The 27,241-nt window shown below is 43.2% G+C and overlaps 2 protein-coding genes across 2 annotated transcripts; one reads left to right on the plus strand and one right to left on the minus strand.

The window, feature by feature from the left end:
• Positions 1–1,073: 1,073 nt before the first annotated feature.
• LOC133345107 (tubulin gamma-1 chain) lies at positions 1,074–8,477 on the minus strand. Its single transcript, XM_061555587.1, has 11 exons — positions 8,298–8,477; positions 5,473–5,585; positions 4,789–4,956; positions 4,507–4,575; positions 4,124–4,203; positions 3,845–3,971; positions 3,657–3,743; positions 3,094–3,243; positions 2,301–2,453; positions 2,031–2,192; positions 1,074–1,688 (listed from the first exon to the last, which is right to left on the minus strand). The coding sequence occupies exons 1-11, from the start codon at positions 8,344–8,346 to the stop codon at positions 1,494–1,496; spliced, it is 1,353 nt and encodes a 450-aa protein (XP_061411571.1). The 5' UTR covers positions 8,347–8,477; the 3' UTR covers positions 1,074–1,493.
• Positions 8,478–14,633: 6,156 nt separating this feature from the next.
• Positions 14,634–26,654, plus strand: LOC133345108 (reticulophagy regulator 2-like). The gene is made up of 5 exons (XM_061555588.1): positions 14,634–14,810; positions 21,140–21,245; positions 21,478–21,550; positions 22,242–22,414; positions 23,013–26,654. The coding sequence occupies exons 1-5, from the start codon at positions 14,776–14,778 to the stop codon at positions 24,165–24,167; spliced, it is 1,542 nt and encodes a 513-aa protein (XP_061411572.1). The 5' UTR covers positions 14,634–14,775; the 3' UTR covers positions 24,168–26,654.
• The last annotated feature ends 587 nt before the right edge of the window (positions 26,655–27,241 follow it).

The raw sequence follows: 27,241 nt of genomic DNA on the forward strand, positions 1-27,241 counted from the left end.
CTCACCTCGTGTAGTTACAATGATCATGAGAAAGGTGAGGAATCAGCCCAGAACTACACGGGAGGATCTTGTCAATGATCTCAAGACAGCTGGGACCATAGTCACCAAGAAAACAGTTGGTAACACACTACGCCGTGAAGGACAAATCCTGCAGCACCCGCAAGGTCCCCCTGCTCAAGAAAGCACATATACATGCCCGTCTGAAGTTTGCCAATGAACATCTGAATGATTCAGAGGACAACTGGGTGAAAGTGTTGTCGTCAGATGAGACCAAAATGGAGTTCTTTGGCATTAACTCAACTCGCCGTGTTTGGAGGAGGAGGAATGCTGCCTATGACCCCAAGAACACCATCCCCACCGTCAAACATGGAGGTGGAAACATGCTTTGGGGGTGTTTTTCTGCTAAGGGGACAGGACAATTTCACAGCATCATTAGGAAGGTTGGACGGGGCCATGTACCGTCAAATCTTGGGTGAGAACCTCCTTCCCTCAGCCAGGGCATTGAAAATGGGTCGTGGATGGGTATTCCAGCATGACAATGACCCAAAACACACGGCCAAGGCAACAAAGGAGTGGCTCAAGAAGAAGGACATTAAGGTCCTGAAGTGGCCTAGCCAGTCTCCAGACCTTAATCCCATAGAAAATCTGTGGAGGGAGCTGAAGGTTCGAGTTGCCAAACGTCAGCCTCGAAACCTTAATGACTTGAAGATCTGCAAAGAGTGGGACAAAATCCCTCCTGAGATGTGTGCAAACCTGGTGGCCAACTACAAGAAACGTCTGACCTCTGTGATTGCCAACAAGGGTTTTGCCACCAAGTACTAAGTCATGTTTTGCAGAGGGGTCAAATACTTATTTCCCTCATTAAAATGCAAATCAATTTATAACATTTTTGACATGCGTTTTTCTGGATTTTTGTTGTTGTTATTCTGTCTCTCACTGTTCAAATAACCCTACCATTAAAATTATAGACTGATCATTTCTTTGTCAGTGGGCAAATGTACAAAATCAGCAGGGGATCAAATACTTTTTTCCCTCACTGTATTTTTCTTGAAGAATTTGTCTAAACTATTCAAAGCATTTAGGGGACTTTATTAGACATCAGTGCATTTTTAACACGTTAAAAACTTAACAGAAAAACGATATAAATGCATTTTTACACATGGTCACATGGTATTACTCTATTGGAAGATGCACACATTGTCCTAAATCCTAGTTTATATATCATCACTACAGTTTCAGACATGTATCCATTGCATCTAATAAACCTTAAAGCAAATATAATCACAAATATACACCAATATAAAAAGAAGAGCTGTAAATGTAGACCTTAGCTTCTCAGTGGTGAGTACTGAAATAATCAACTTGAATCCTGAAAATGTTCGTGCTATACCCACTCGGCAAAAATGGAAAACATTTTTTAATCGACATTTGCTAATTAAAAATCAAACTGAGTCCTATATCAGGTCACTCACAGAGGTGTTGCCATGCCTATATTAGGCCTGAGCACCCCAGGAGATGTAGTCGGGCCGTGTGGCTGCCTGGTACTCATCAATGAGCTGCTGCACGACCTCACGCGAATCATCAAATTCAGACAAATCTTCTTTGAACATGTCTTCCTTGCGGAACTGATCCAAAAATGCCTCGCGTTTCCGCAGCTTGTCGTACTGTTTGCACGTTCTGTCAAACAACTGCAAGACAGGTAAAGTGGTCATTACATACTGCCAAACAACACTTCAACAAAACAGGCTTGTGCAGTTACATTGTTCATGTGTTTTGTTTAAATACGACACATTAGGGGGAGCTGTGGCACAGGTAGCACACTGCACTATGAACCTGGCGACCAGTTATTTCCAGCTATAGTAAACGGCAGCTAATTACATCAGACCTTTGACAGCGTGGCCTGGGAAGGCCTCTTTATCCAGCCGCCCGCCGCCAATTCACAAAGGACTGTAATTATTATTTATTCACCCACACATTAAACTGTAACATATGTGTGCACTTTATATGCTCACTTCCAGTGAGAAACTTACAGAGGAAATACTGGTGTGGTTGGCCATCATGAGGCCGCTGACACGATGCGCAGAAGTGAGATAAGGTGACTTGCGTGACAAGGCCACCTGGATACTGGCCGGGCCCCACGGGATGAAGTTTGCAAGCTTCCGCTCCCGAATCCGTTGCAGACTTTTGTGCACCTGTGCAAGCACAATCGTTAATTCGTAAACATTTTGGGTTTGTTTTCGATTCAGTACATTTAGGTCTGAGCAGTGTACATGTGTATGACTTAAGAAGCCTGACTTTACCTGTGTTGGGTCTACTTCTCCCTGTATGATGTTGAGAATGGCAATATAGCAGTGGTTGGTTTGGCGGTCACGGCCAGTGGAAACCATCACATTCTTTGGCTGCAGTAGTCTTCTCATTACATCTAAAACCGTCGTCTTGCGCACACTCGCCACCTGGTGGTGTAAAACATTTCCATATTACGTGAGAGAAACATTGCATGATTGAGCACTAAAACACATCCATAACCATTGTCATTTGTAAACACTTAATAAAATATAACCTCTCGAACATACATGTTAAAATAAATGTTTAAACAATACGTACATAATTTTTCTATCTTGATTCAAAGGTCATATTGACCAGTTATAATTTATATAAAATAACGTTAAGGTCAAGGAATTGCCTTTTTTCTGCATGTTTTCAAACACGGCAAACCATGCATTCCCATCACTTAAGAAACACAATCTTTAAAATGTAAAGATTGCATAAAATACTTTGTATACAGCACTATATGGGTACCATCTTAGTTGCTGTGCGCTCCACTTGTTTCCTTAAAAACCTTTCCTAGTGATTTTTCAGTAAGCATGTTAGCAAACAATACAAAACATTACACCATTAGGCAGCCATGCATCAATTATCTACTGTCTCTGTCGTATGGATCAGTACTAGGCATATTTAACTTTTGGACAAATTATTAGGACCCTTTATGTTTTATTTCTCAGGACAATAACACACCAAATAAAACAGTTGAATAAAAAAATATTTAAGCAGGCATGGGGACATGAGCCTGGTTGAGGGCATGTGCCAGCTTACCGACTGATCCGTCGTAAGGGGTGTGTAGCCAGTCATGAGGAAGTGCAGACGGGGGGTTGGAATGAGGGAGGCAATGAGGCCGATGAGGTCATTGTTCATGTAGCCTGGGTAGCGCAAAGTGGTGGTGCTGGCGGACATGATAGTCGACACCTAGTTTGAAAAAAATACATTTGCATTAGCTCAGTAAGCAACAAAACACAGAGGACCCCACATCAATGTCATCCAACTAGAGGTTTCGGGCGCAACAAAACAGTCTGCATCAGCAGCAGGCCATGCTTTCCCACCTGATGACGGACGCTTGTGTTGCGCCCGAAACATCGTGATTTATTTTCTACCTACGTGACTTTACCGAAAGAACCAAAGAGTATGGATTCCTGCAGTCACAAAAGCTTCAAATCAAGATCCAACTAGAGTTTAGGCTTATGGTGCGACTGCCCATATATTGATTTGGTAAGGTGCATCGTTACTTTTGAATTCAAATCGAAAAGTTCCTGTTGATAAATACTTGATACTAATTCCAAGTCTAAGACTCAAGCATCAACAATATGATGCAAACTACTTACCAGCTGGTTGATTTGAGAGAAGGAAGGATTCTGTATGTGCAGTCTGTCTGTGGCTATCCTGTTTAGGGCTGTGTTATCCAGCACAACCTAAAGGTGAAATATAAAAATACAATCATTTTAATGTAAGTTACTTCAGGGCCAACAAATGTCAACGAAATGAATATGCAGAGGTGGTGATCCACATGTACCACACAATCGGCATTCTGAGTGAGTCGTTTAAGCGTGAGCAGGGAGTTGTACGGCTGCACCACCACATCGCTCATCTCATCCTGGTTCGGGAACACAGAGTATGTCTGGATCAACTTCTTTGGGAACCTGCAAAAATATTTACAAAGCTCATTCCAATTTGCCAATTAACAACAAGTTGCATATATTCAAGCACACGTGTAAAGTTAACTCTGAAAAGTGAGAAATTGTATAATTAACTGTGTTACTATTATGTAGCTGTCTGATGTGAACTACAATACCTGTCATTGAGTTTTTCCAACAAATAGGAACCCAGGCCTGAGCCTGTTCCCCCTGCTATGGAGTGGCACAGCACAAACCCCTGCAATACAGAAACCAAAATATTGTACAAAAAAATTAAGCATTTCATATCAAGTTACTGCTTCAGTGAACTTAGACATAAAATAACAGATACAGGTAAAACAAGTGTTTTAATAGTCACTAATAGGACAGGAAGACCTGGACATTTTAGCTGATTTCCAGGCTTTAAATAAAATATTATTCACAGAAGGATTACAACCTTTACCACAATCACACAACTCCGTTTACTAATATGAAAATAACGAGTAGTCTGTTTTAAAAACATCGTCACATTCTATTCTGAATGGGGTAAACTGGCACTCACCTCCAAGCTGTCACTGCCATCAGCTTCTCTATCAATAATATCAAATATCTCCTCATGGATTTTTTCACCCTGTGGAACATTACAAGACATTAAAAAAGGGTAATTGCAATATACAATAATTTAACGGTAATAACCCAGTTACTAATAATGATGCAGTACCACATACTGTCCCTTGGATGGATGGCCAGCTTTAACAAAATTACTGTATCGCAAAACTGCTAGGAAATAACCAGCTAACATACAAAGTATACATGTGCACATTATAAAGAAACGTCTGTGTACCTGGGAGTGACCACTGGCCCAGTTGTTGCCAGCGCCTCCGCCATGCTCTGACAGATAGATGTTCTCAGGATTGTAGAGGTTGGCGTAGGACGAGTTTACAATGGAGTTGATGACGCGTGGCTCCAGGTCCAGTAGCACAGCTCTAGGGATGTAGTGCTCATCATCAGCCTGCAGAGTGCAATACATCACAGAAATCAGCTGAACCGCTGTGCGACTGTGGTCATCCAGAACAGACCATACAACATAACGACGCAATGCCCAATCCACAAATACGGAGGAGACATTTTTGCGATACATTCCGCTGCCCCCGACGCGGTTATCTGGCCTGACCACCTGAATGTGAAATTGTAGTTGTTGCTCTGCATCTACATCCGCCATACTTCAGAAGAAGCTGAGCCACTTCAATGTTATATCTATGGGACCTTTTTGCCAGTATCAAAATTATGACAAAATAAGAATATGCTTTACCCTTTCTACCAATAAAACAATGTTCGTCTCCACCCAAACCTGCCCACTTCATGCCCACCAACCAGCCAGTGTGGCCCACACAGGGACATTTTGAATTAGTCATAGGACCGGTATTATCCTGCATCTACATGGGCAGTAGCGCACAAGGCTGCTTTCCTTACCCCGCATTTCCAGGGGGGGGGGGGGAAATCATCTCGACCTGAAATGAAACCAGACCTGGTAGAAGAAAACGTCCTTGCGGTCCGTGCCCTCCGTGGCAAAATCCTCCAGGATCCCATCGGGACTGATTCCGTGCTCGGCGCACAGCTGCTTCCAGAACTCAAACCCGACTGCAACAAAAAAAACAAAGCAGTCCAGTTCAATAATGTGCTTTGAAATGGGACCCTTTTGGCAGTATCAAAGTATGAAAAAATAAGAGGTTTTATTGCCAGAAAGGATATAACCTATTCTTATTTTTTCATAATGTGCTTTGCATGAAGCATTGGGGAAACCCAGAGCCAAATCATTACATTGGCACAATGCAGATTTTGGCAATAAGATGTAGATCTCAAATGAGCACAAGTGGTGCTCACCTCCGGCGTATAGCCCTGAGCCAGTGATGGAGAATCACATTCCTATGGCGGTGGCAAGTGTATCGTTAGGACAATCGCTGTACTTGACTATATATTCGCTTTACAAGTGTAGTTTGAACGTTGTATACAATTCGACGGCCTATTTGATCAGATTCTATCAGACGGCCTTCTCATGTAGTTGTCAACAAAGGCTTGAAACTCGTATGTATCTGTCCCATTACAGCACGGTTGACTACGTACGGTGCGATTGAAATTCAACATACATAAATTAGTGTTTTCGTTTCCTTAAACTGCTAAATGTTGGGTTTGAGCTGCTGCCAATGGGCACACGCGTTAGGCAAAGCAATCAAGAGGCTCGGCGAACGGGCGAGTACCTCGCAATGGAGTACCAATTACAAATTCAAATCCCAGTGAGAGGGGGAATGACTCAGCCCATCATCTCTCACGGTTAGATACAATTTAGTACCACTCCGTTGGGGGGTCAACAATGGGTCCCCTCCCAGCCATGTGAATGTGGAATTTACACCGCTTGCCTCGGGAAGGGGGGGGGGGCACTACACGAACCACCACAACGCGAGTTTGAGCAGGACATCGCGCCTGGACGTGTCACCAACTCTGAACTCACGCAGACGACGACGCAGCCCGTGCGTGGTGCCAACTCAATTACACCGGGCATCACGTACAGTGCGCACTGTACGTCTGGCATCACACACAGCGCGCACTGTACGCCTGGCATCACACACAGCGCGCACTGTACGCCTGGCATCACGTACAGCGCGCACTGTACGTCTGGCATCACACACAACGCGCACTGTACGTCTGGCATCACACACAGCGCGCACTGTACGCCTGGCATCACACACAGCGCGCACTGTACGTCTGGCATCACGCACAGCGCGCACTGTACGTCTGGCATCACACACAGCGCGCACTGTACGTCTGGCATCACGCACAGCGCGCACTGTACGTCTGGCATCACACACAGCGCGCACTGTACGCCTGGCATCACACACAGCGCGCACTGTACGTCTGGCATCACACACAGCGCGCACTGTACGTCTGGCATCACACACAGCGCGCACTGTACGCCTGGCATCACACACAGCGCGCACTGTACGTCTGGCATCACACACAGCGCGCACTGTACGCCTGGCATCACACACAGCGCGCACTGTACGCCTGGCATCACACAAAGCGCGCACTGTACGTCTGGCATCACACACAGCGCGCACTGTACGTCTGGCATCACGCACAGCGCGCACTGTACGTCTGGCATCACACAAAGCGCGCACTGTACGTCTGGCATCACACACAGCGCGCACTGTAGTCTGGCATCACACACAGCGCGCACTGTACGTCTGGCATCACGCACAGCGCGCACTGTACGTCTGGCATCACACACAGCGCGCACTGTACGTCTGGCATCACGCACAGCGCGCACTGTACGTCTGGCATCACGCACAGCGCGCACTGTACGTCTGGCATCACACAAAGCGCGCACTGTACGTCTGGCATCACACACAGCGCGCACTGTAGTCTGGCATCACACACAGCGCGCACTGTACGTCTGGCATCACGCACAGCGCGCACTGTACGTCTGGCATCACACACAGCGCGCACTGTACGTCTGGCATCACGCACAGCGCGCACTGTACGTCTGGCATCACGTACAGTGCGCACTGTACGCCTGGCATCACACACAGCGCGCACTGTATGTCTGGCATCACACACAGCGCGCACTGTATGTCTGGCATCACACACAGCGCGCACTGTACGTCTGGCATCACACACAGCGCGCACTGTACGTCTGGCATCACGCACAGCGCGCACTGTACGTCTGGCATCACACACAGCGCGCACTACGTCTGGCATCACGTACAGTGCGCACTGTACGTCTGGCATCACGCACAGCGCGCACTGTACGTCTGGCATCACGCACAGCGCGCACTGTACGTCTGGCATCACGTACAGTGCGCACTGTACGCCTGGCATCACACACAGCGCGCACTGTATGTCTGGCATCACACACAGCGCGCACTGTACGTCTGGCATCACACACAGCGCGCACTGTACGTCTGGCATCACGCACAGCGCGCACTGTACGTCTGGCATCACGCACAGCGCGCACTGTACACCTGGCATCCCGTAGTGCGCACTGTATGCCTGGCATCCCGTACAGTGCTCACTGTATGCCGTGCATCACGTACAGTTCTCACTGTATGCCGTGCACCACGTACAGTGCTCACTGTACGCCGCGGCATCTCCGTCACTTAGCAACGCGCGCACAGAGCTCGTCGTGTACTCGCTCGACCGACGACTCATAGAGAAGACGACGACGACGGATAATGGATAATGATGATGACAACGACAGAGGCGACGAACGGCGTGGAGCGCGATGGAGGCCGCCAGGCTCTTTAAGTGTGAACGCGACAGGCGCAAGCTGCTGCCTGCCGCCCCCCAACAACTCACTTTGGTTCCCGCACTGCCCTAGCTGCAGGGTGATGATCTCTCGCGGCATCTTCTCTCTCTCTCTGTGTGTGTGTGTCTGTCTCGAGGAGGAGAGAGGGGAGTGGGGGGGGCGCCTTCGATCCGAGCCCGCGCTGCTACTGCACCGCCGCCGCGATTCCGCCGCCGAAAATGGCGGGAAAATTCCCGCGGTGACGTCACCGCGGCGCGCGCACGTCGACGTGAATGGGGGGCGGGGCGGGGGGGGGGCAAAGGGGGCGGGAGAGACGGGGGGTGGAGGGGGCGGGCGAGATGAATGACGTAGTCGAAACGACGTTGGGCATTCCGCCTGAAGATGCCGGTTGTAATTTATCGGCGAAACGTCGTAACTCGAATTGGAGGGTGGAGGGGGCGGGCGAGATGAATGACGTAGTCGAAACGACGTTGGGCATTCCGCCTGAAGATGCCGGTTGTAATTTATCGGCGAAACGTCGTAACTCGAATTGGAGGGTGGAGGGGGCCAGCGAGATGAATGACGTAGTCGAAACGACGTTGGGCATTCCGCCTGAAGATGCCGGTTGTAATTTATCGGCGAAACGTCGTAACTCGAATTGGAGGGTGGAGGGGGCGGGCGAGATGAATGATGTAGTCGAAACGACGTTGGGCTCCCCGCCTGAAGATGCCGGTTGTAGTTTATTGGCGAAACGTCATAACTCGAATTGGAGGGTGGAGGGGACAGGCGATATGAATGACGTAGACGAAACGACGTTGGGCATTCCGCCTGAAGATGCCGGTTGTAATTTATCGGCGAAACAGTCGTAACTCGAATTGGAGGGTGGAGGGGGCGGGCGAGATGAATAACGTAGACGAAACGACGTTGGGCTCTCCGCCTGAAGATGCCGGTTGTAATTTATCGGCGAAACGTCGTAACTCGAATTGGAGGGTGGAGGGGGCGGGTGAGATGAATGACGTAGTCGAAACGACGTTGGGCTCCCCGCCTGAAGATGCCGGTTGTAATTTATCGGCGAAACGTCGTAACTCGAATTGGAGGGTGGAGGGGGCGGGCGAGATGAATGACGTAGACGAAACGACGTTGGGCTCTCCGCCTGAAGATGCCGGTTGTAGTTTATCGGCGAAACGTCGTAACTCGAATTGGAGGGTGGAGGGGGCGGGCGAGATGAATGACGTAGTCGAAACGACGTTGGGCATTCCGCCTGAAGATGCCGGTTGTAATTTATCGGCGAAACGTCGTAACTCGAATTGGAGGGTGGAGGGGGCGGGCGAGATGAATGACGTAGTCGAAACGACGTTGGGCTCTCCGCCTGAAGATGCCGGTTGTAATTTATCGGCGAAACGTCGTAACTCGAATTGGAGGGTGGAGGGGGCCAGCGAGATGAATGATGTAGTCGAAACGACGTTGGGCATTCCGCCTGAAGATGCCGGTTGTAGTTTATCGGCGAAACGTCGTAACTCGAATTGGAGGGTGGAGGGGGCGGGCGAGATGAATGACGTAGTCGAAACGACGTTGGGCATTCCGCCTGAAGATGCCGGTTGTAATTTATCGGCGAAACGTCGTAACTCGAATTGGAGGGTGGAGGGGGCGGGCGAGATGAATGACGTAGTCGAAACGACGTTGGGCTCTCCGCCTGAAGATGCCGGTTGTAATTTATCGGCGAAACGTCGTAACTCGAATTGGAGGGTGGAGGGGGCCAGCGAGATGAATGATGTAGTCGAAACGACGTTGGGCATTCCGCCTGAAGATGCCGGTTGTAATTTATCGGCGAAACGTCGTAACTCGAATTGGAGGGTGGAGGGGGCGGGCGAGATGAATGACGTAGTCGATACGACGTTGGGCTCTCCGCCTGAAGATGCCGGTTGTAATTTATCGGCGAAACGTCGTAACTCGAATTGGAGGGTGGAGGGGGCGGGCGAGATGAATGACGTAGTCGAAACGATGTTGGGCATTCTGCCTGAAGATGCCGGTTGTAATTTATCGGCGAAACGTCGTAACTCGAATTGGAGGGTGGAGGGGGCGGGCGAGATGAATGACGTAGACGAAACGATGTTGGGCTCTCCGCCTGAAGATGCCGGTTGTAGTTTATCGGCGAAACGTCGTAACTCGAATTGGAGGGTGGAGGGGGTGGGCGAGATGAATGACGTAGACGAAACGACGTTGGGCATTACGCCTGAAGATGCCGGTTGTAATTTATCGGCGAAACGTCATAACTCGAATTGTAAGTGTTTTCAGTGTTGTGGGTTTACTCTCAAACACACCCGGTGCACTCAACTCTCTCCACAAATCTGGCTGCCGCCTGATGATGCCGTTTGTAATTACTGGCGAAACGTCGTACTCAGATTGTAACTGTTGTGGATTTGCTCTCCAACACACCGGTGTGCTGTACAAATAATGAATTGGTATGTTTTGTTTACGTGACTAACCTTACGAATTGCCTGTGTCGAGTCGTGGCAGGTTTAACAACACATTGATATATTTACGCGATCTAACCCCCCGGAAAAAAACACCCCTCTATTATGGATCAATGACGTAATTTGATTTGAAAGTAAAATAAAATTCAGCATTCTTCGTCTTTCGTGTGGCTCATGTAGATGCAGAACAACAACTACAATTTCCCATTCAGGTAGTCAAGCTCGATAACTACGTCAGGAGTAGCGGAGTGTTATCGCAGTGATGTCTCTTTAATTTTTGTGGATCGAGCATTGCGTCATGATATGTTGTTGTAGTCTGTTCTGGATGACCACAGTCGCACATTACTAGAGAGTTTTTAATGATCCATTTGTGCATCAGGTATCCGCATCTGAAATTAGCATCAAAAGCGGGTAATTAATACACCTTGTTGACATATCTGCCACTACACATATAGAAAAAATTAAAGCATTTGTTTAAAGTCCTTTTTATGAATAAATTTAAGTTTTCTATTTACACATCCCGTAAGCCACATGGCCATCTTCTTTCTGAGAGTGCATTTAATTGCAGCATGTCAGCAACACAAGCAAACTCTGCACCGGTTTTGACACCCAGTGGCTCATCAGCAGCTTGTACTGCCAAACAAACCATGAGACCAATATCAACTGAATTCCCCTCGCCCCTCCCACCCAATATAAATTTGATGGTGGTGTATATATGCGATTCGCCAACTCAGAAAAAGACATTGAATGGCTGAATATCTCTTTTACTCGTTGCTCTTCATTTGCCATACAAAATTATTATCAGCAGCACGATGCGGGAAGAGGCCGTCATCCAGCAGCGGAGTGATGCAATGACTGTGCTTACTTATCCCCTTTTAAAATGTTATTTCATATTATGTACACGCTTGATTTGAAGCTTTCGTGACTGCAGGAATCCATACTCTTTGGTTATTTCGGTTTAGTCACGTAGTTAGAAATGAAATAAAATAAAAAATCACGACGTTTCGATTGCAACACAAGCAATCGTCATCAGGTGTGACAACCACAGCAAGAAAAAAAATGCTGAAGTGGACAAGAGAGCTGCCGTGGCAAGAGGTTATATAGGTAAGAAAGGGGGGAGGAGCAAGGGGGGAGAAAGAGGGGGGTGGGGTAGGGGGGGCACTGCGTAAGTGCTAAGGGGAGAGAGGACGTGAGGCCGGGAGTGGAAGTGGGCGGGGCTGAAAGTGGGAGGCTGGGAAAGCTGGGGATGCAGGAGAAAAGAAAGAAAAAGGGAAAAGAGCAAAAAGAATAATAAACTCGGAAAATAGATTAGTACCCGGCAGATATGATGGAAACAACCATAAACAGTTAAGGTTTTACCTGGCTAATAACATCCTTCCAATGATTGCTCAATTTGTATCCATCTTCTCGGTTGAAGTTATGTATCTGTTATATATCTGAATGGCTTCATGAACAAACCTTTGATAGTAGCCCAAAGGTTTGCAGAGTACCTTGGTCTCGGAAAATACAATATCATGCAAGCCCACAGCGTTATAACAATGGTCAGCCACGGCAGAGGTATTGGTTTTGCCATGTTTCAGATCTGCCTTGTGTTCGCGAACACGGTCCAAGACATGTCATTTCGTTTCCCCAATGTAATTGCTACCACAGGAACAAATCAGTTTGTAAACTCCAGGATATTGCATGTCAGGAATGACATCCTTCACAGATGGGATTAGATCACGGATTTTGTGTACTGTATTAAATTGGACCTGGATCTTGTGATTAAGATTTTTGAAATATTTTTGGTAACACCTGCTATGTATGGTAACATTATGGTTTTGATTGGCTTCTCAGGGGGTTGTTTCTCCATGGTTATTTTATTTCTAACTACGTGACTTTACCGAAAGAACCAAAGAGTATTATGTACACTGTTGAGATCCATTATTTCGGCAGATAAGAGAATGTTGGAGTGCTTTTGGAAATCTGAATTCATCTGACCATTGCCATTTATATTTGCCCACCATCTAGCTTGAGATGCAGTTACATTATAGATTATTTACAAATTCACATCGTCGTGTAACTAAGTAGGGGCATTAAGCAGTGGCAATAAACTAATAACCGTTTTCAGAACCGATTTACCAGTGACAAAAGTAAGGAACCAATAAACGTTTTCAGTGGAAGTTTAGTAATGAATGCACTGGTTGGCACACAACACAAGCGTACGAATGGCACGGCGGCCTAAGTCACAACATGATACATTTGTAATAAAGGACTCTCAGGCGATGTTGTTCTCCGTGTCCTTTATTTGGGTTCTTGCTCGCACCCCGCGATGTCTCCACTCGGACTCGCACCTTCTCCGCCTCGTGCCTCCGCACGTCGTCTGAGTCCTCCGCTCTCTCTCTGCAGCCACACCGCTGCCCGTGTGCTCCGCACACTCCGCAGCCACCCTGCTGCTTCGTGTGCTCCCGCACACTCTGCAGACACCCCCGCTGCCCCACGAACACCGCTGGCCGACGGTGCCATGACTCCAGCCTCGTGGCAATTGCGCCACTCCTCACCAGCACTCCGCGTGGCCTCTCCCTTCTCTATCCTGTCTCCACTCCCGATCCCCTTCCGGTTCTCCCCTTATATCCTCCCCCTCACGTGACCCTAACTCCTCCTCCTCCTCACGTGACCCTGACTCCGCCCACACTCACGTGACCCTGTCCCTGCTCGCATTACACATTTGTCCTCGTTTTTCAGTTAAAGGTTAATGGTGCAGCTCTGCAATTGCTTGCTCACACAACTGCTGGCAGAAGTGCCTCGCACTCAAGGAAGTTCTATTTGGGCTACTCTTCAACGCAGACCAGACATCTTAATTGTAAGAGGTGGGCTTACCCACACTTTATCCCATCACACACCGTGGTGCATCATTTTATAGAGGCGGGCATGGGATGTAAGAAACGTTCCCCATTGTTTCAACTGCCGCGCAGTTGAAACAATGGGATTGCAAGTTCGGAGGTCACGGTAGCTCACCTCGTTTCGCAGTTGAAAAACTAAACATTTTGTGTTAATTTCTACATGTGTGGCAAACCGTTTCGTTACCCGTTTTGCATGCGATTACCAGTACAACTCTAATTATAAGTTAGATCTGCCGCTAACCCTTGGTACTGAACAGCCAAAGTGGTTAATTTCCCAAGTTGAAACCCTATCACACTTGATTGCATTTCATTTTAATTTCCAGGAAGGGCCTTGATACTTGATGCTGGAACATTCTTCCAAACCCTTCTGGGATTTCAGATTTCACTTGTGTGTAAACTGCACAGCAGCATTGACCCAAAATGTAGTTGGCATAATGTTATAGTAAAGTATTGTCTGATATAATACAATTTTCATACGTTAAAACAAACATAAGTTACATTTTCTGCACGATAAGAGTTGTTTTGATGTCAGGTTTACTTATCGATTTTCTTAGAACTTTGTCTTTTTTTTCATTATAAAATTGCATTGTATTCTTATCAATATTAAAATGGCACGATTTTTATTAATGAGGTTGTCTCTTTAATTTGTGTTTAGGAATTTAGAGGAGATATATTTCAACCTCATGTTTTCATAGTCTTAATATCTTTAAAACATATTGCAGTATGTCAACAACATTAGAATGTATTATAAAACACAAATAGAGAGCAGACGTTCCTTAAACAATGACTTGCGAAAAGTTTCAGTTGGTGTTTGGTAAAAACAAGTACACAGATATGAGATTACAGGGATCCTCACTAGGTACATGGTACATCAGCAGTGTTGTGTGTTGATGTGAAAATCAAAAAAAATTCATACAATGTTATTTTCGAGAATGAGTTGCTGCAGTTATTTATAAACACTGCACAGGCCATGTGCCCAGTGACTCATCCCAGGGCCAGCCAATAAAAGGCTATGACGCCCCCTCTCTTACAGACTTCCTCCAATAGAGAATCTGCCAAGCTAGTGGCGTTTGCATCATTTCACCAGACTGACGAGAGTGCTGGAGTAAGAGAGAGAGAGCTGTACACTCACTAAACCATACCGGCGTTTGTGGAACAGGAGGACAATCTGCCCAAAGCAGGACTGACACACCATGCACGCCAGCAACAGCTGTGGCCAGCTGCCAAGGTAAGATCACAAAGCACAATACACCTGGTTATAATATGACCAATTCATAGATAGGTATCAGTGATGCCGACAAACGTGTTTGGCAACGTTATTTCCTTGGTTGACAGTTACAACTGAAGCATTACACCTAATTGTGCTTATTTAACAATTGTGCACAATTTACATGTACAATATTAACAGCGTGAATTAAATGTAATGATTGACCCTTGATAATGTTATTATGTTCTGGAATCGGAAATACCCTCTGAAAGGCAGTAGTTTGTTTGCATACGAATGAGCTTAATAGACAAATTGGTTTCGTCACAAAAGAACTAGTAGAAAATCGAAAACGTGTTTCATATCCCCTTACAAATTTGTTTACCATTGAGACATGATCTATCCAATACTGGATGAAGACCTCCCAGGCCTTTGCCGTCTCTCGCTGTCTCGCAGTAGAATCCATCCAGCTAATGTGTTGATCTATCTCCACTTTAGGGGTCATCTTAGGTGTGTTGCCGTAAATCCTTTGTTCGTCTTGACCACCAGCCATCATCACTTCTAGCGATCTGCCCTGTCCATGCCCCACTTCCTGAATAATTCAATATGATATATGTAACTCGCACATCTTCTCTGATTCATTAGTTCATTTTTCTGTCTAGTGTGATTCCAAGCATGAACTTCACCATGCGTCTTTGCAAACTTATTCTATGTCAGTGTCCTTGTTTCTGATTGAAATGCCATAGCAGGTAATATGCACTGATTGAAAACTGTTATATTCAGGCACAATGGTATTTTGCTTTAATCTTTCAATTACAGTTTTTCAATAGCACTCCAGCTTGCTTTCGTTCGCCTCTTTATTTCATAATTTTGGCCCAAGTAAACCTTCAAAAACTGTCCTTTGTATGAACACATCAATTGTATTGTACTCCGTTGTGTTTTGCAGCTGTTTACCTATAACAGATCAATCACATTGTTTCGTGAACTTGCTGTGCACTTTTTGGGATAAACAATTAAAGGGCACTGAAAATAATATTCGTGAACTATATCTTTTTTATTTTTAAATTCTGAAACTCTGCCTTTCACGATCACGTGCTTTTGTTACTGAGAGACCATAATAGCTGCTGGCTAACAACACTAAAAGTCACATGCCCAGATTACGCAGACACTGATTGTTGACTGAACATGACCGCTTGTTTTTAACAGGTTGTACAACCAACAGAGGGTGTTAAAGTCACTGTTCCACACTGTCATATGCAGGAAAACCTTCCGAGAAAGGGATTTCATCTCTATCTGCCCCACTCACTTAAATGTCAAGTTGACCCTATTTATGCATGTAACCAATACACTAATGATCTCGGATTAGCACTCTTTCCTACCTAGGAAAAAATGAAAATATAGGAGAGGCCCTGCAGTTTGGCATGTAAACCAAGTTAACACCTATAAAAGTATCCATACTCTTAGTTTTTTCGGTAAAGTCATCAGGTGGGACCGTCACAGCCAGATTTGCTGTATCATTTTTTTACCTACGTGACTTTACCGAAAAAACTAAGAGTATGAATCCTTGCACTCACGAAAGCTTCAAATCTAAAAGTATCCATCTTTATCATGCAATTACACATCACACTAAATTGTCAAGAGCTGTGATCGGCTACTCTATTTCCCTCTGAAACTATGATAAGCACAAAATGCTAAGGTCATGGCACACGAGGCGTGTTTTACCTAGTTGCCAAGCCTTAACACAGGAGGACACAAATAAACCACTTGACAAAGATAGATTTTAAATATAACCCAAATATGACAGCAATTGGCACGCTTGCTTCCACAGCGGTGTTAGTTTTAACGGAGGTTGTGTGAACCCGGATTTACTTATGTGGGGAATAAATGCAGTGCTAAACCACACGTGACTTAAAGGACACATTTCCTTCACCGCATACACACCAGGGTACTAGTAACTTAAGGGGAACAATACACATTCCCTACAAGATGTACTGCTTGTCATGAGAACACCATAAAACAGAAAGATCAGATTTGTTCATATTTAAAATATCACTTTATGAAAACCCTGTATCAAAACCTGAACTTCAAAAGTTGAGTAATTGCTATTGTTGCATTCATAAAATTAAGGATTGCAATTACAAAAACAAGCCGTATGACAAAATAAACATACAATTTATTTTGCCATAATAATCATCATGGGACCTCCTTTGCCAGTACCAAAATATGAGAATAGGGTTTCCCCTTTTTTCTGACAACAAAACACGCCTTTTGGCGTCCTCTGGTCTAACACCGTTTGAGACTAGGCTCAAAAGAAAGCTGTCTCTGGTGTGGACCAATCAGTTTCAAATACATGCATATATTATCAGAGTACGTTTTTTGTTTGCATTCTGACCACAAGTATTATGGTTAATTCAGACATGATTCCTTGTAAAAGGTTTCAGTTTGGTGTTTTAACATCTTAACACCTGTTTTGTTGCCAGAAAAAGGGGAAAACCTATTCTCATAATAATCATGTTTTTTTTACACGTGAAATACATTATGAATGTATATAAACAATTAGCAATAACATTAAAATATTCCTATCTGTTCTAAGTCCTTGAAAATGATTTCATTTGTCTATATTTATCGCTGATAAATTTGCATTACATTTTTATAAATGCCAAAACATCAGTGTTAATAGAAATGTGATGTTTGCAAAAATCTTATTTTCATATTAAAGATCATCGAATTACTTCCACTTGAAAAGCTGGCACTGCATGATGCAACTAAAATATTTGTTGTGTTCACATTCAAATGAGCGTTCTCTTCTTTTCTTAGAACTAATAAATTTTAAAAGGAAACACGGCACTATACTGTAGTCTACATGTCTTAGGGTTTCAGTTTTCTTGTGGTAAAAATATTTCCATTGTAACAATACACCAATGTATGTAATGTATATACTAGGTACTGTAAATAAGTAATACATACTGTTTTATCTAACGCATAAGGGCACACCAGGAAATACATTGTAATCAGGTTGATTTGGGAACTTTTCAACTAGAATTGTGACCGAGTGCGTTTATAACGATCAAGCCGTACTCATAAGGATGGCGAGGTAAGAACATAGTTGACAGAGGTCAGATACCGACTTGAACAAGTCCCTGCCAGATATGTTCTGGTGTATTCCTCTCTACCTGGAAGAAATAGAACTCGCACACTACTCTGTATAGCTTTCACTGCTAGTACAGTCCAGTAAAACAATATTTTCTTGTCTAAATCGTGGAATATATCAACTCTCACAACCATTAGACACCATCAGTTGACATTTATAGATACATTAATTTGAAATATCACGAGAAAATGTCTTCATGTGATTTGTCTTTAATGTCAAACTCATATACTTGGAACTATTAATGGCATCTGAGCTGTTTATAGCCTGGTAGAGGGACATGTCAGGGCGTGCACGTACACACAGCTGCTATTATCAATGTAGCCTCCAAAGAGCACATCTGGTGTGTCACTCATGCGTACAAAGTGCACAATAAACACACCCACTGTTATTTTGGTATTTTCGAATGACAATTTTCAAACCCCTCAGTGGTTATTGACACGGCCACATAAATAGGCCTCAGTAAAAAAAACTAAACGGAAAGAATGTGGATCCTGAAGTTGGGTGATCATTGATCTTTGTATTCAATTAAACCGTGTTGCCAACTTACTGGCTCCGCAATTGTTTAAAAAAAATCTAAATTGGGCATTCAAAAAGACGAGCAACAACATGGTGAGCGGCAATGTTAATAGTATCTAGAAGTACACACGGTGTTTGAATCATCCTTCATTATTCATTCCGTGCCACATATACAGTCCATCTCGAGGCACCACTGTATACTGACAATGAATAATAAATGTGGTACCAGGCCATTCGGTGCGATGATTAGAATACTTGACAATCGAAAGGTGATGAGATCACATCCCAGGATTGATCAAGTGACCACTACTTTACGAAACGACTTGCCCCCACCATGGAAATGTAGAATTGGTACGTCTGGCTCAGAGGGCCACGTATGGAGATCAGCACACGGGGGGTGGGGGGGGGCGTGTTGACTTTTTCACATTTATGATAGGGCACATGCTATTTTTATATATTTATTGATGTGTTTACATTTATCTTATATAATTTCCTTCTGGCCAAATTAAATGTTCTGGTGATAACTCATGTTACAACCAACCTTTTTATCCTCATAGCTATTTAAATATAATACTGGAATATGGAAGGTAGTAAAAGCAAGTGTGGAGTTTTTTACATCCCCAAAAGTAACCCACATTAATGGGATATTACTTCTTGTTTTAACATAATTCGGTAATTATGGATAAAGGGGATTTATAGTTGATCATTAGTTCCGGCAAAACACGCATACAACAACAACAGCCATGGTGTGTTTTACATAAAAGTCTTCATGTGGATGCAAGCCTTGAGACGCCACCTTGTTGATGTGCACTCACAGTAGCCACTTGGCTGGTAAGCACCCAAACATTTGGCTCCGCGTGACCTTTTTTAGTAATTTATTTACTGTACACATGTGGAAATGTTTGCCACACCCCCGACACGCGCACACACCCTCCAGTGACACAAGAGCTCACATGGTTGTGCCATGTGACACAGGAGAAAACCAATACGAGCGGTCACGGAATTCCAATGATGTGAATGCTAGCGGTCAATGTATACTGTAGCCATGGCTCACAACACTAATAATTATAATCAATGTCTTCATTCATTTTAAGTAAGTTGCGTTTATTGAATTCTACAAAGAAACTAGTTGTTTACTTTTTGTTTTTGTAAACATTGAGTATTCTGTCCTGATTGCAGCACAATAGGATAGCATTTGACAATGTGAACACAACAAATATTTGAGTTGCATTATGCAACTAAAATAAACATTCAATGTGAACACAACAAGTGGAAGTAATTCGATCATCTTTAATATGAAAATAAGATTTTTGCAAAAATCACATTTATATTAACACTGATGTTTTGGCATTTATAAAATGTAATGCAAAATTTAACAGCGATAAATATAGACAAATTAGATCATTTTTCAAGGGCTTAGAACATATATTTGTAATAAAACTCTCAAAATATAAGATGCCAAAAGACTCCCCAGGCTGAAGCCAGCATAGCTGCCTCCACCTGCAAGCCTCTCCTCCTGGAGCTACCCAGGTTGTCCGACAACCTTCAAAGACATGGTCCCCTTCATTGCCTGCTACTATGAAAACTTAGCAGTACCCTCCTTAACAAATGTTGGTGTCTCTGATGGGCTTGAATCCTAACTTTCTTGGTCATAAATCGGTAACTTGTTTAAGTGTTCTGAATCTCTCACCAGCAGACTCCCACCGGCCCATGTACAAAATAAATCGCTGTGACATGTAATTTCCTGATGCTTTACTTCGCTAGACATTGGTGATTTTTAATGACTGGATTTCTTTACAATTAAATGTCAAACATAATTGTCTTGTGAAAGAGATCCATTCAATAAAAGCTCATGAATCGAATGCATTCATCAGCACAACTTCACGTAACGTTCCTGGTAAAATGTTATACAATTCAGTACATATTAGTCTACAAAGTAGAGAACTCTGATGTACTGCAAAATAATTATATATTCTACGTATCTCCCCTACAGACACGTTTTTGATCACAGATTAGAACTATTGCTGTGTTTTACTGTTTTGTGGTTTCAGATATTTTGACGTAAATGGTCACTTTTATCGGAGAGGAAACTGGTAACAAATGGGTGAATGGTGAATGCCCGAGTCACGATAGGGCTCGTTCTAATGCATTGCTGGCTTTGGCCATGATGATATGTTGATCTTGAAGGGTCTTTTAATTTTTCCACTTTGAGCTTGGTAGGCTAATATGGGGTGCTGACATGGCCTTGGGATAGCACATTCACCGTTTCTTACAGAGGCTCGGAGTTCGAATCCAGCAGGGGACCCTGGTTAATACTGTAGGTGTATTAACCATCACATATGTACCGTCTCACAGTGGACGTTAAAGATCCCGTGACGTCGTGTGAAGAGCAGTAGCTCATTGTGTGCTGGCGTCATGGTCCAAATAAATATATATCCACAAACGACTAAATTTGGGAACACAGCAATCATCGCCCCCTACTGTGATAATTTAGCAGGACTCTCCTGAAATGTGGCCTCGAGACTCAGTGGGGCTTTTCTGGATAAAGAAGTGCAAGAGGAATATGTAAAATGTGTGCTTTCAAAATCATGTTAATGCATTGGTTATTTTTTGTGACTTACACCTCTCATATGTGGAGGTGCCTTTATGTGTAAGCATAAACTAATTTGTTAATTTGATTATGCAGTTGGGTGGTGGTTTTGTCAAAGCAGCTGAGCTTGTCTGAGCTCTGTGGGGGCCTGAATGACTCGTGGCTGACCCTGACTCGCTTCCGCAGACAGCATCCTGCTAAGGTAAAGTGGCAGAGTTTAACCCCACACCACTACACATTCATATACGCCAGCTTTGCGTTTTACTTTACTTTTACAATTCTGATATATGGTGAAATGGCATTCGAATTTAAACTAAATAAATAGACATACATTTACATGGAAACAAAAGAGAGGCCCTACTATACGGAGTATAGTCGTGTATTTGGCTTCTGTAACATCAACTTTGTTTTTGTTTTGATGATCCCACATACAGTTCTGTGCATGCTGTGCGGGGCTGGCGATTGTGGGCCATGCTGTTCCTGGAACTCTGATCTCACTCTCTGTCTGTATGTCCTTTTATTATTGTATGAACTCAACAATACTCCACAATTATAAACACCTTCACTGATTGAAAGGTTAATGTTGCATAACGATTGTTGTACATCATCAAAAGCATATCTATTTTAAAGAGTACAATAATGATTTGTTACATGAGAGTTATCTAAATGGTTAGTGATGGTGGTGTCAGTGACGTAGCTAGGATATTTTGCGCCCGGGGACGAACTATACAATTGGCGCCTCCCCCGTTTAATCACATACCAAAATGTAATTACATGACATGTAGACTGTGTGTGGCGGGATATATAAACTTTTAGGTTGAGGTATAGATTTGTGCAGTAGTTTCAGGCTGCCGCGCCCGCCGCAATAAGTTATAATGTGACGTTGTAAGCCTCATTTTGGCGCCCCTTTACCTTGGCGCCCGGGGACATATGTACCCCCCTGCCCCCCCCCCCCTAGCTACGCCTCTGGGTGGTGTACAATGTCCTGATAAAATCTAAGTCACATTTTAGTTTCAAAAACGGTATGGCGTATTGAAGGTGAATAATGTATTAGGAGTCTGGTATACAGTTATATGCTTGTGAGCAATTTTATTAGCATTTCCCTTTGGTCTTAAATGTTCATATACGCGTGCATTTACCAGCTTAAAATACAGGGAATGCAATAATCATGTTTAATGGTGTCCTGTTATTTGTGCAGTGGTAGGTACACTGATCTGGCAGTTTGTCAACCACAACGAGGCCATTCGAAAGGCTTGGACAGTCCTCCTTGCGCAAGCTCCCCATGGAAGCAGACCAAGCATCGCTCAGCGGCCCAGTGACACACTCACGGCAGCCGAAGATGGTGCAGCCAAAGAAACCACCCACTCACAGGTACCACCCAAGGCACCACGCACAAAGACCCATGTAGTTTGTTTGGCAAAAACATCCTTTCACGTCTAGGGAATTATGTAACAAAAATGTTATACATTAACTTCAATTGTGACCTGCCAGCTAAGATAACTTTCCTTTCCTTTGTTTATATGATAAGCATAGTGTAGTATAAAAATAAATATGTAACGCTTATATATTTTACAGGAAATTGTTTTACGGTGGATGTTTTACACCAATACATTTCCAGCAGGAGAAACTATACCACACTAACCCAGCATACATTACATTTTTAAATCAAATGCAGGTGTACATGTTTGTATAGTATTTCCCTAATATAAGACACTTTACATGGTCCTGTATTCATAAAATATAACACCGTAATTGTATTTGTGACTTTATATTGCTTATGGGTGACTCGAAGACTAAAAATATGTTGTTTTATAGATTAAATTAGGAAATTAATACTGCATAGTTTATGCATTTAAATGCACCTATACTTTGCTTTCGAAAATATATGAAGATTTGTTTTTTTAATCTGTGAAGAAATAATGATCAATTCAAATATCAATGAATACATGTTGAGTATTTACTTTTCTAGGAAGGTGCTACATTTGAAGATTCAACGTCCACTGAGGAATCCAGCTCAGAGGTTGAACAAGAGCAGCAGCCGAATTCAGAAGATTCATTTAAAGAAGCCAATCAAATAATCTGCACGGAAATAAGAAAACCAGATGCTTTTCTTGGAGAGGAACAACATAATAAAGCGGTAACAGAATTAGTTTTTAAAAATACTTCTAAAGCCAGTCAAGAAAAATTACCTCATGAGCCTTGTAAGCTGAAACCCCACAAATATTCTACAGAAAAGGATACCAAGCAAGAGCCAGTCTGCAGTTTCAATAGGGACAGCATTAGTTCTGTGCCAAGTTTTGAATATAGCATTCACAGCAATGTCTGTCATGCTGACCAAGATAACTACACAACGTCAGACTTGGCTACCATGTCGCTTGTTTCTCCACTCAGCCTTACTGGTGAGCAGTCAGGAAATGTTTTTCATCCTGCAGAAGCTCCATTTACTAACATGGATGAGGCTCATGGCCGGATGGTAAATAATTCCCAACTTTTAGGCTCTTCAGCGAATATAAAGAGCAATGTGAGCAAATATGGACCCATTATCTCCGAAGGATGCATCATCCACTATGCTGAGATTACTGAATTAACCCCCAACATTCCTTTGCCATCTAATTACGCAGGTTCCACTATGGAGGGAGTGTCAGAAATGCAGCATTACGTGGATGGGTCAGAGATAGGGGCTGCAGCCAAGGAAAATGACAGCTACTGTGTCACAAGCACAGAGGCATTCAGCAGACATGGACACTCATACCTTAGTGTTGAAGATTCTCTGCTGCTGTCCACTGCACCTGACCTCTCTGAGCTTCTGTCCTCCGCCCTGGAGGAGGCTCCACCATTATGTAGTCCTGCTGCAGACCCGGAGCAGCTGCCCAGCTCTGCTGAGGAGTCTACAGATACCCACAGCATCTCCCAGCAGATCACCCCCTCCGAGTCAAAGATGGACAAAGCGTCAACGCAGACCTGTGAGACAGATGAGGAGGATAACGCTGAAGGTTTTGAAGTTCTGCAACAGGAGGAGCTACAGCAAATGGAGGTGGAAATGGCCATATTTAACCAAAGTCAATCTAACACGGTCTCTCCAGGAAATGCATCCACGGGATTCTTGTCTCACCTGCTCAGATAAAACAACACTACACAGTGAATGTGTTCTTTTTATTTTCTTTCTTATTGACTTGTATTCATTTGTGTTACATGAAGATATTTCTTTTTTGAGCGTCTTGCTGTGATTTTTTTCATTATAAAATTAAATTTTCTGAAAGCACTCCATCCTATTCTTTATTGTCTGCCTCTTCATTCATCAATGTGGTCCCGGGCCACCTCTAATGACCCCTGGGCTTACATCCCCCGATATGTTTTCCAGCTGTGTCACTCCAACAAATATCTTACATTGTCTTGCGACCTTGTTTTGCTCATCGGTGGACGAGAACAGGCTAGGGTGCTTCTGGAAAACTAAATTTGAGTTTATAAAAGCCTATAACTGTTCAGTATTATTGAAAATGTGCAAATACAGCATATAATTAAAAAAAAATTCAGTTGTATAATAATTCTCTAAATTTGATCCATTATTAGTCAAATAAATAACCTGATGAAGTATTTTAACCTGCTTCCATAGATATTGCATTGTACAATTCAGCATAAAAAAGACAAAACCTGGTTGAACCAAGTGGGTAATGGTCAAGTCATGTCACTATCCATAGGATGGGCTGCCCACTAGTACCTTATATAGGATATGTCTTCTTAAATGTTGAGTTATACAATCACTAATCGCAGTCCTTGCCATAGCTTGTGCTGTGCATTATAGTGAGAGAGAGAAAAAAAACCCTGACTCTGACACTGCAACTTAAGCTGTGTCATGGGTCTGGGTGTGGGTGTGGTATTTTCCAGTGCGTCTGACTTTCCAATCTCGCCATGGATGAAAATGTGAATCTCATGGTGTGGAATCTGCATACCGTAGCCAGATTTAAAGTATACCGGCACACAGTAATGAGCACCATCACATGTTGACCAGCCTACAGTACGTGAGAATGTGCTGGCTCACGTTCATCCCCACACGATTGGGTGCACTTAAAAAAATGAGCTTTTTTGTCAGCTATGGCCAAGCTTTCTCTGACTAGTGCCTTAATTTAAGGAATAACACTCGATATTCAGCAGTGCAATACTAGCCACTAAAGGGTATCATTTGTTCATACTAAATGTGTTTGGGTTAGATCGCGTAAGTATAAATGTGTCGTAACCCTCCACCACCCGACACAACCAATCAGTAAGGGATTTGTCACGTAAACAAAACGCGCCAATTAGTTACCACTTCAGCCCACCGGTGTGTTGGAGAGTAAATCCACAATATTCACAATTTGAGTACGATGTTTCACTGGTAATTACATCCAGCATCATCGGGCGATTTGCCAGAATAGTGAAGCAATCCACCTGCTTCCGGTCTTAAATAGAGCAAGACGACGTCCATCACTGAACCCATCAGGTGCAGAAATCAGAGGCAGAAGAGGGGGGTATTGTAATAACATAATATATTAAACTGGTTTCATTTGTAATTTCACTTCATTGAAATTATTTCCTTGTGTTCTTTAAAGTACTTAGAGAACATTTTAACTCTGTAGAACGGAAAATACAGTACATACATGGTGTTTTAATGCACAAGAAATGGGCTTGTGCGTTATGATTACACTTTATTTTATTTGCTTAGGCACATCCCTGCACATAATATAGTAGCACTATTTACAGTACAGTAATAAGGCAGTGTATGCGTTTTATCTTTTGACATCGTTATCAATGTCTCCATTAGAGGTGCTGCTCATCCACGATGGCTTTGATAAACTGGCATTACAGAGTAACATCGTCCCTTCCTGCGAAAACTTGGCATAAAGCATAAAAACATGCATTAATATGAAGTGGGCTGTCATCAATGTAGACACATTTTCCAGGTTTGAAGACTGAATTGCACGTCTTACACCTGTGATTATTGTTCCACATGTGCACCTGTGTAATGTGTACAGAATGGGCAGCTTCTGCTTCAATGAAGATACATTGATATTGCTTATGTCCAATATTAATAGTGGTCTTATTTGTATATTATTTGTAGAGTATGTTAAGTAGTAATGTTACTCGCAAAAACAATATACCTAAATAGGTATTTACCTATGTAGAGATGTAGACAGTATTGTATTTTTAAAATCTTTAATTGGTAATTGCCTTGCTCATATGTAAAAATTGTCCACACACTTTAGCAAATTACTGTATATGCAATACATTACTTTATAATAAAAAAAAACATTATTGATAGTCTGTTTGAATACTTCTTTCAGTTTTATAAAAATTAAAGGTACAAAAGGTCATATTATCAGTCATTTTAAACAAATTATACAGTAATAGATTAGCTGGGTTTATGCATAATAAGAATTGTAATATTTCCTTATTTCTGTGAATGTTAATGAGATTCAACTGTTGACGATGTTGACGTAACACTTTTTTGAAAGTATTGACATTTTAAGTGGTTTCTTAATGCTAAGTATTTTATTGAGTATCCAATTTTTTTTAAATAAAAGAGCATGTTGTGCAACCGTATCTTTTCAATTTCAATCAACATGAGGGGACCTGATTGTAAGCAGTTGTGGGCAAATCCGTGAGTGCTTGCAATAACAAGTCCTCTCCACCTTCAACACTAAACATCAGGAGGCCTGTAAAATTAACTGGAGCACACAATGGCACCCTGGTTAGTTAGTGGTTTAAATGTACGTTTTGTGTTAAGCACAACATTTGACCTAAAAGTATTTTCTACTGCGCAATGTCGTTTTGTTTTTGTCCACTACAATCGGGGGGGCATCACTTAGCTCGTTCAATTTACTATGTAGGCCCGTCATAGTCTGCGTGATGTGGACAACGCTCATTGCCATTATAAATTCCCAGTTTCCGGTCCTAAATATTTATATATCCATATTTGCTGACGATTGTGAAAACAAATTATATTTGTTATTAATCATAGAAAACATAATTACAGGCAAAACACTGTTAGCCCCATTACTATGTCTTTCATGTTAGCATCTTGCCACTTCCTTGGATAATAAGAAAGTGGGTTCATTAGCACACAGTTGTTTAATCACACCTCCTTCAGAAGCCTGTGGTATTTGGCAGTGTTGGTTTCCAGATTCACACCATTAAAAAGCAAGTTAAACCTAAACCAGGTCT

The sequence above is a fragment of the Lethenteron reissneri genome, chromosome 21 (assembly GCF_015708825.2).
Source record: "Lethenteron reissneri isolate LAM-NWPU_2019-01 chromosome 21, ASM1570882v1, whole genome shotgun sequence".
In the NCBI taxonomy this organism is placed as follows: domain Eukaryota; kingdom Metazoa; phylum Chordata; class Hyperoartia; order Petromyzontiformes; family Petromyzontidae; genus Lethenteron; species Lethenteron reissneri.

Excerpts from the sequence above, each read along its gene's own strand:
- LOC133345107 (XM_061555587.1), bottom strand. The coding sequence starts at position 8,346 with ATGCCGCGAGAGATCATCACCCTGCAGCTAGGGCAGTGCGGGAACCAA. Across the intron at positions 3,744-3,844 it reads CTCAGAATGCCGATTGTGTG|GTTGTGCTGGATAACACAGC; the intron begins GTACATGTGGAT and ends TTTCACCTTTAG. Across the intron at positions 2,193-2,300 it reads GAGAAGTAGACCCAACACAG|GTGCACAAAAGTCTGCAACG; the intron begins GTAAAGTCAGGC and ends GTGCTTGCACAG.
- LOC133345108 (XM_061555588.1), top strand. The coding sequence starts at position 14,776 with ATGCACGCCAGCAACAGCTGTGGCCAGCTGCCAAG. Across the intron at positions 21,246-21,477 it reads GCAGACAGCATCCTGCTAAG|TTCTGTGCATGCTGTGCGGG; the intron begins GTAAAGTGGCAG and ends TCCCACATACAG. Across the intron at positions 22,415-23,012 it reads AAGAAACCACCCACTCACAG|GAAGGTGCTACATTTGAAGA; the intron begins GTACCACCCAAG and ends TTACTTTTCTAG.